The sequence below is a fragment of the Armigeres subalbatus genome, chromosome 2, assembly GCF_024139115.2.
Source record: "Armigeres subalbatus isolate Guangzhou_Male chromosome 2, GZ_Asu_2, whole genome shotgun sequence".
NCBI lineage: Eukaryota > Metazoa > Arthropoda > Insecta > Diptera > Culicidae > Armigeres > Armigeres subalbatus.
This window is the reverse complement of record NC_085140.1, coordinates 26,698,957-26,707,565: the sequence shown is the minus strand read 5'-3', so window position 1 is coordinate 26,707,565 and position 8,609 is coordinate 26,698,957. Positions and strand designations below refer to the sequence as shown.

At 37.9% G+C, this 8,609-nt stretch overlaps 1 protein-coding gene across 2 annotated transcripts; it reads left to right on the top strand.

The window, feature by feature from the left end:
- The first annotated feature begins 734 nt into the window (after positions 1 to 734).
- On the top strand, positions 735 to 8,253 carry LOC134218317 (zinc finger Y-chromosomal protein-like). Of its 2 annotated transcripts, none has more exons than XM_062697259.1 (5): positions 735 to 1,038; positions 5,488 to 5,601; positions 5,927 to 5,962; positions 6,028 to 7,196; positions 7,656 to 8,253. In XM_062697259.1, the coding sequence occupies exons 1-5, from the start codon at positions 786 to 788 to the stop codon at positions 8,235 to 8,237; spliced, it is 2,154 nt and encodes a 717-aa protein (XP_062553243.1). In that variant the 5' UTR covers positions 735 to 785; the 3' UTR covers positions 8,238 to 8,253. The 2 variants fall into 2 exon arrangements, with proteins under 2 accessions (XP_062553243.1, XP_062553244.1); XM_062697260.1 differs by lacking the exon at positions 735 to 1,038 and adding an exon at positions 2,974 to 3,130.
- The last annotated feature ends 356 nt before the right edge of the window (positions 8,254 to 8,609 follow it).

Below are 8,609 nucleotides of genomic sequence, written 5' to 3'. Positions count from 1 at the left end.
AAGGATACTCCATTCGGCGTAGGTTCATCGAAGAGCTATAGCCCATCAAGTATCAAGTAAATACATGTTTGTTTTCCTTCTGCGCATAACCTCAAAATGAATTGGGTCATCACAATGATTGCAAAAGAGTCAAAAAATATATGGAAATTACACTCACGTATGATATGGAAACAATATAATTTAATGTTCGTCAATGAAATGTCTGGGTAGGGCTTTAGAAGGACCCATAATTCATTTATCTTCACTGAGCGTGTTGTCAGAGGCGTTACACCGTTCCGTGGTGCGTATACTTGCGTTACACCGTCTATTTTTGTTGTGGCATGACAACCATCAGTGTGTAATATTTTTATCTATAGATAGTAGAATCTATAGATAGTAGAATCTATAGATGAGCGAAAGCATGGCTGAGTCGATTTTTTTGCCCGTGCACTCGGGCATATGACGTCAGAGCCCTTAAAGTTTTCATTGAAATCGTGACGTCATGCTCGTTTGGAGACACGTTTGACAGTTCGTTTGGAGACAGTGGATTTATCTTCGCTCATCTATATATTCCACTATCTATAGTAGAATCTATAGATGAGCGAAAGCATGGCTGAGTCGATTTTTTTGCCCGTGCACTCGCGCATATGACGTCAGAGCCCTTAACGTTTTCATTGAAATCGTGACGTCATGCTCGTTTGGAGACACGTTTGACAGTTCGTTTGGAGACAGTGGATTTATCTTCGCTCATCTATATATTCCACTATCTATATTTTTATCGTATTTCCGATTGTAAACAAAAGTAAATGGAGGCAAATAATCCCAAAAAACGTGAAAAGATACAGTACTGGTGTTGTGTTCCGAGTTGCAAATGCAGATACAAGAGGCTTAACAGTCAGCTCGAGAAAAATTTGAGCTTTTTCGTCGTCCCCGATCCTTCAAAGCAGAAAACCATCTTCTTCAGAAACCTGGCAAAAAAACGTTTGAAGCTATGGAGGGAAGCAATCGGTTGCAAAGTTCGACCTGGGGCGCGCATTTGCGAATGGCACTTTTTGTACGGTAAATATGTTGAAGCAATCAATGTTGTTTCTCAACTCTGTAACATTCAAAATTCCATTTGAAGGGAAACCATCTAACATGACGAGCACTGGGGAGGTAGACTGGGTACCCACCAGGGTTGCCATTATGCCAGATATATCTGGCACTGCCAGACTTTTTGGCATCAAAAAGAGAAAAAGAGAAACCATCCACAATGCCAGACTTTTCAAATATCAGACAGATTTTTGGTGACCAGAATCGGTAGTATAAGAGTTACAGAAAATCGTCTAATAAAAGTGTGCTGCTCGGGATGCGAGTGCATTAGCAATTCAAAAACGACCGTCACTTCAACTAGCTTCAATAAACTAATGTTTGAATCATTTTCAATATTTTGTAATCAAAGTGAAGGTGTGGTTTCTGTGGATGTTGGTCCGGACAGTTGGCAGGTTCCCCGAAATCGGTTTTAAAGGAAGAAAGATGTTAAAACCAATTATTGGCGTAATTTCTTGCGTAGCCTTGCGAGCAAAGGCGTAGGATTGCTAATCCGAAGATGACGAGTTCGTTTCTCGGTCCGGTCTAGGATGCTTTCGGGTTGGAAACATTCTCGACTTCCTGGGCATAGTGAACCAATTGTACTTGCCACATCTGATACATACTCATTCAAAGGCGGGCATAGAAGAGCTTTCAATCAATATCTGAGGAAATGCTAATTGAATAACAAGTTGGAAACCAGGCCAAGTTCCAGTTGGAATGTAGAGCCATTGAAGAAGAAGCTCTTGCGTTTCGTGTTCTGGAGATGCTTACAACGTTATGTAATAAGAATCCCAATATAATGTAATCACATTGTCTATTTTCATGGCTTATCACATTTCCTGGTTATTAAACAATCCTATGTCGTTCTGGAAGATCCGAAACAATATGAAACTCATTTTGATGGACCTGAGTGACAGCCAGAGATCCTTCGGAAGATTCGAGGCATCCGAAAAAGAGGACAGTTCATAAAACTCATCCCTCTCTAAATAACGAATTATTGATGTGCCCCATTCTCATGAACATTAGTGGCCTTCGGAGGTTCTCGGAAAGATTCGGAACCTAAGTAAAAGTGGTAAAATCATTATTGACTTAACTCCCTTCTCATGGGCTTGTTACGCTCCAGAAGATCAAAGACCTCTGTTGTTATGGACAATTCATAAAAATTAAATTGGCACAATTTTGTTTGTTACAAAAATTAAATTATTTACTATATTTACCTATCAATATTCTTTTTGAAGTCAATTTTTTTCAATAATTACAGTAATATCCCGATTTTATCACCCCCCGGGTGAATTTTGGGGTGATAAAACAGAGTATGTGACAAAATTGGAAAAAAATTATTTTCAATTTTTTAATTCATTCCACAACTATGAATCATTTTATGCCTTGGAAAGGCCAAATGCGTGAACGGTATCCGTTATTTCTTGTTGAAATTGCTTATAGAATATTTTCCAGGTACTTAGAAGTAGTTCGTAATCAACTACAAACGGTGAAAGTTACGAAAATAAAAAAAAAGACAAATTTTTTTGGGGTGATAAAACCGGGTCGAAAACGTGATAAAATCGGGGGTAGACAAAATCGGGGAGTGACAAAATCGGGTCAATACTGTATTTATATTGTATTTATAATTTATAGAACTTTTACAGCTTAGATATCATTCAACTCGATCTGAATTTTCTGAAATACTCAAATTGTTATGAACACCAAAAATCTCATTTTTACCGATATAGAATTGATTTGACGAATATCTCAGGCGGACCTTCTTTAAGAAGTATAATTTTGATAAACATAGATCAAAAGCAAACAGATGGTCAAAACAAACAAAAATTTAACAGAGGTCGACATAATTAGATCATATTTTTAGTTCGAATCACTTAATTTTAAAAATTATAAAGACAAATTTCTTCGCCAGATTTTGCCAGATTTTTAAGATGTAGCATGCCAGACTTTCCCCAAAAAGTAGTGGCAACCCTGGTACCCACTCGTTATTTACATAGATCAGACGGGCAAGATTCTATTGTCGAGCAGATATCATCAGAATCGGAAAGCAGTGCAACTGATATTGAACAAGCTGACACAGGTTAATACTATGGATTTTAATTTTATTAATAGTTTCATATTTCTGATTCGCATAACATCCCTCAATGGGACATAGCCGCCTCGTTATAGTTTTAGTAACTTGGACTAAATGATAACAAAATTCCCATCATTTAGTTTAATTTACTGCAACTAGCGCTATAACCCTGTTATTAATCGAATTCAAACAAAGAACCATCAGGCAAAGTTGTAGAAAAACCTTCGCATTAGAAGTCCTCACATTTTGAAATTCAACTTTTATGGAACGAGTTATTGACAAACTGCTAAATGATCGATAACATCCTTGTACAATCAATAACTGGAAGAGCCTAATGAACACTTTCTAAATAAGGTACTTTTCTCTATCGCGTTCATAAACGAATTCTGGGTCGTTAGGCTCTCGCCGATATTTCTCATAAACACAAACGTTTTAATGGTTGAAAATTATTCCAATTATTTTGCCATGAAAATGTGAGTGAAATGTGCGTGTACGTACAGAAAGCCTAATGCTAAGCTTACACACGTAACTCATTTTACAGTATTCGGTAAATTTTACCGAAATCTCAACATCAGATCTGTTCGGTAATTATGTTACAAATTTTCTGTAATTTTTTCCATTGTTCAACTGTCAAAATCACCGAAAATCAGTAGAATTATTTACCGAACAGTTCTGCTGTTGAGATTTCGGTCAAATTTTACCGAAGTTCGCGATTTATTTTAAGTGTGTAGACCTCAGTATTAGGGTCTCGCCGACGTTTCTCACCAACACGAACGCAGGTTCATGGTTGCAAACAATCCCATTTGATTTTGCCGTGACAGCTGCTCGTGGTTGCAAACAAACCGAGTAAAAGTGTGAGTGAAACGTGTGTGTACGTATACGATCGCTGAAAGCCTAATTGCGGACGGAGCTGCTTTTTTGTTCTCAAGCAAGTGAAGGAACATTTTTTGATCAATTCCGCACAACAAAAAAAACAGCTTGTTATATTAAGAAAATTATTTTGAGTTTTTTAGTGGAATGTCTTCACTTGTCATAAGACGAGTTTGAACAATCCCATTTAATTTCACCACTTAATTGTACCTTGACACCTTGGCACTTTTTTTTTATCTTGCATCTCCCTTTCTCTTCCCTTTGTTGTCATAAAATGAAAAGCAAAACCACTCAACAAGGGCAGTAAAGTGTGGGAACCCAACGTTAAGTAATCTCATGTTTACAAAAGTTGAGTGAAATTTACTTAACTTTTGATTAGTTTCTATTTTATTAAAATTGAGTATATTTTACTCAATATTGAGTGAATTCTACCTAAATTTAAAAAAAAAATACCTTATTTTAGGTTTTCACTCTAAACTCCAGATTTGAGTGAAAAGAACCTAATATTAGGTACTTTTTTCTAACCGTGCATGCTCCGGAGCAGGATCATTTTGATCCACAGAGAAATAACAATCGAATTGTAAAATTTTAACTAAAAGTTAAACGAATCGATGGAATGGTTCTCACCTCAGTCGATTCTTTGGCTTATTTAAGGTAAACTTTCCCGAAGAACTCATATTTTGGAGGCTTACAACTATTTTGAAAATTAAAAACAAAAACCGAGAAAGTGCTGCACGTTTGCGTTTAAAATTTTAAAAATACTTAGAGGCGTCAAAAAATACGTTCTTTGGAAAATTTAACCTTATATTATTAAAGCAAAATAATCTATTGAGCGAGTAAATGTTTTGACGGGATTTGATAAAAGATATTTTAGTTACCAGATAAAGATTGTCGCTTCGGTACCCTTTGTTCTGCTGTCCGAAACATGTGTGGTACATAACTGTCAAATCGTATATATTTTTCCTTCATTGACATTTAGATCCCCTATCCTCGCCAGCAAAAGATGTTCCGGAGAGCGACAATCTTTATCTACACGCCCGTTTCAAATCACTCAGAGACTGAGTGAAATTGTATTGCCGTCTCTTTTTTTCCCACGGAAAAGGTACTCAATTTTCGTAAAAAGTGGAACTACTCAAATTTTGAGTAGTTCCACTTTTTACGAAAATTGAGTAACTTTTCAGTGAGAAAAAAAGAGACGGCAATACAATTTCACTCAGTCTCTGAGTGATTTGAAACGGGTGTGTAGTAACTAAAATATCTTTTGATTGATCAACGAAAACTAGAGGATTTTTTACAGTGTATTATTTAAACGCGGTGTATTTTATTATTTACTATCGCCCCTTTTCCCGACCCTTTGTGACAGTTCTCTTATTTCCATCAAAGCAACGAAAACAAAATTGTTTTCGAGAGTTTCAAAAAATAATTTGTGTTATTTTTGCTATTTTTATCGAATTTATCAGATCGAGAAAATAATTTCAAAATTCAAATTTTAGCCAAGCAAAGAATCGTTCAATCAGAAGCAAAAATGGATTCCGCGGACGAAATGGAACCGTTTGTTGTGGAACCGGATGAAGAGCCCACGGAGGATGTAACAGAAACATTTGAAGGTAAGTACCAGAGAGCAAGTACCAAATTACTTTTGATTTTATTCATTACACAACGATACCTCATGCCGGTTTCAATTATAAACTTTGAGCAGACCTCATCGATTCGGTTTTGATCAGGTTGGACACGATTCGTCTAAGGCATTTCCTATTATTTAAAAAAAAAAGTAGTTTTCTTATTCTGTAGTTCGATTATTTGTATATCAAATGATTGCACATAAACTATTACTTATTTACTGATTTGGAGTTTGACCGTTTGACCTAATCAAAGATTACGACGAAAAAATTATTAGACAAATGAAAACTGAATATTAATTTATATTTTCAGAAGAGCACCTGGATGAAGAAATGTCAAACATAGATGGTAGGTACTTGATTAGCAGTACCCTAATTACTTAATTAAAAGTGAACCTTCCCTAATTCACACAGCTGAACAACCAGATAAAGTACCCGATGCAGCAGTACTCGAAACTGTATCTGGGCTGGAAGCGGAAAAGGAATCTGCAGAAGCTACGGAACGTGAAGAACATACTGAGCTAGAAGTGCGTACGGAACATACAGAGGAAGTAAATTCAGAACATAATCAGCAAAATACTGTAGAAGAACATTTGGACGATGCTGACAGCACAGTATGTGAAGAAATGTTTGAGGAAATCGAACAGAACGATGCGATCGACGTCGACGATGAATTGATTGGAATCGATCGAGAGGACAGTGGTGATATGTTTCTTGGGAACTTTTGCGGTGAAGTCGAAATTAAGGAAGAAGAGGTTGAAATTGAACCAGAAGACGATCAAAATCTGCTGGATGATGATCCAATTATGGAAATGCCTGCTCCCATTAAAGATGAAGAACTGGAAGACAACGTCGTGGGACCGACAGCTGAAATTGGCGAGAACGCGAGCCGGAAGAAAAAGAAAGGACGGTCATCGTCTGAAACGGACACCGCAGACGAAGGAGAAGAGCGCGAAGCGAATCGAATTGGTGAACACGCTTACCATGCACCTCCTTCAGTTGTCAAACAACAACCGAAAAAGCAAATCGTCAAAAAGAAGCTTCGACCGATAGCTTCTTTGCCTAATATAGCGCAAAATGTGCGAAACTTCTTGCATACAAAAAACTCCACGCATACATGTCTGGAGTGTCATGGTCAATTCTTCTCGATAGTTGAATACCTTAAACACCGCAAAAGGCACCCTAAGGTGGGAAATCTTCCCTATCAGTGCCGGTACTGCCCATCTCGTTTTCGGCTCTACCGTGATATGTTGCCCCATTTGCTAACACACTCTAAACTGGAGAAGTTTTCCTGTCCCATGTGCCCGGCACAAGTGTATTCGGCTCACAAACTGGTCAGCCATCTGCAAGTGCACCGAACGAGTCCAAAGGAAAACTACTATTTCAAATGTGTGACGTGCTCGGTTCGATTCTCCAAATGCAAACAGTTGGAGGAACACAACTTGATTTCTCATCCCAAGTTCGTCAACGGAGTTCAGGTGCAGCCAACAAACAGGGCAAACATAGAGCAGAGGAATGCCACGCGAACGGTGCACGTTTGCTTTCACTGCGGGAAAGTGGAAGGTACGTGGCCGGAATTATTGGTAAGTTGCGATTACAGTTTCTGTGTTCAAATTTTCTAGGGACATTTTTTCAAATTGGGGATTATTTTGTGGTATCCAGTAAACTACCGAAATCTCAAAACAACTGTTCGTTCGATAATTTTACATATTTTCAGTTGGTTTAAAAGTTGAACAAAGGAAAAAAAAGTCACAGAAAATCTATAAAATAATTACCGAACAATTCTGATGTTGAGATTTCGGTGAATTTCAACGAAATCTGTTAAATGATTTAAGTATGTAGATTATTTTCAACAAACATCGTATAATTTTTAAATAAGACAGGTTTAAAAGTACGACGTATTATAGGAACAGATGTTTATGAAATTTAGAATGTCATTTATAAATATAACTAGTTGACTCCAATAGTTGAAACACATTCATTTAGAGGAAATCAACTACCTAAAGTTTGAAGTACCAATTAATTGCTTAATCTTGTTTCAGATCCACATGCGTGTTCACAAAGGCCCATTAGCATGCACAATTTGCCTGGTATCATTGAAAACCAGTGATGCCTTTGCCGAGCACGTCGTGAAAGTCCACAAAGACATGGGTGAATTGTCTTACCATCAATGCAGAAACCCCGCATGTCCGAGGGAGTTTATATCTTTGAAAGACTTGAAAAAGCACGAAACCACCTGTTTGCCCATGGGCGGTGAATACCGCTGTGAAATATGCGATCAGCTGTACCGAGAGGTGGACCATTTCGTCACCCACATGGAGCTGCACTCGATGCTGTCGAATGAACTCGGCCACAAGATGTGCTCTCACTGTATTTTCCCCACCACGGATCCGGCTTCGTATGCAGCACATTTAGTCAATCATCATGGTTATCGGGATCGAGTGGAAACCCTGGAAGCCATTTACGCAGACCAACTAAGACAGGGAGAGGGAGATGAGAACTCGGAAGAACTGAGTGATGAAGATGATGTTGATACTGATTACGATGTAGAGATACCGAGTACAGCTGAACGGGAAAGGATGGATCATCACATAGCCGATGATCTTATTCTGGAGTGTGAATAGAAATGTTATAATATTCGTTATGTTTTGAATTCATTTGTGAAAGAAACTCCAAATCATGGCAATTTTTTATAATTTCTTTATTTTGCTAGACATTTTGCCATTCTGTGTTACTTAACAGCTATTGTGACGAGATCTACTGTGGTGTTCTGCTCTACAGAATCTATTTTGAATTTCCATTATTCATTGCTGTTGTCGTTGCCAGTCCATCTAATCGTGTGTCCATTTGTCCATGTTGTGAATTCAATGAGCGTTGCATTGTTCGGTTGCTATTTATCCGGGTACGATGAAGGAATGCCTCCGAGGAAAACAATTTGTCATTCGTCACCAGGCAGCCGTGACGGTAAGGCGCGTTCCCCAAAACGTATGAGCTGC

Bases quoted from the DNA above. Each gene is read 5' to 3' on its own strand.
- LOC134218317 (XM_062697259.1), top strand. From the start codon at position 786: ATGGAGGCAAATAATCCCAAAAAACGTGAAAAGATACAGTACTGGTGT. The intron at 5,602-5,926 runs GTAAGTACCAGA...TTATATTTTCAG, and splicing joins TGTAACAGAAACATTTGAAG to AAGAGCACCTGGATGAAGAA. The intron at 7,197-7,655 runs GTAAGTTGCGAT...ATCTTGTTTCAG, and splicing joins GTACGTGGCCGGAATTATTG to ATCCACATGCGTGTTCACAA.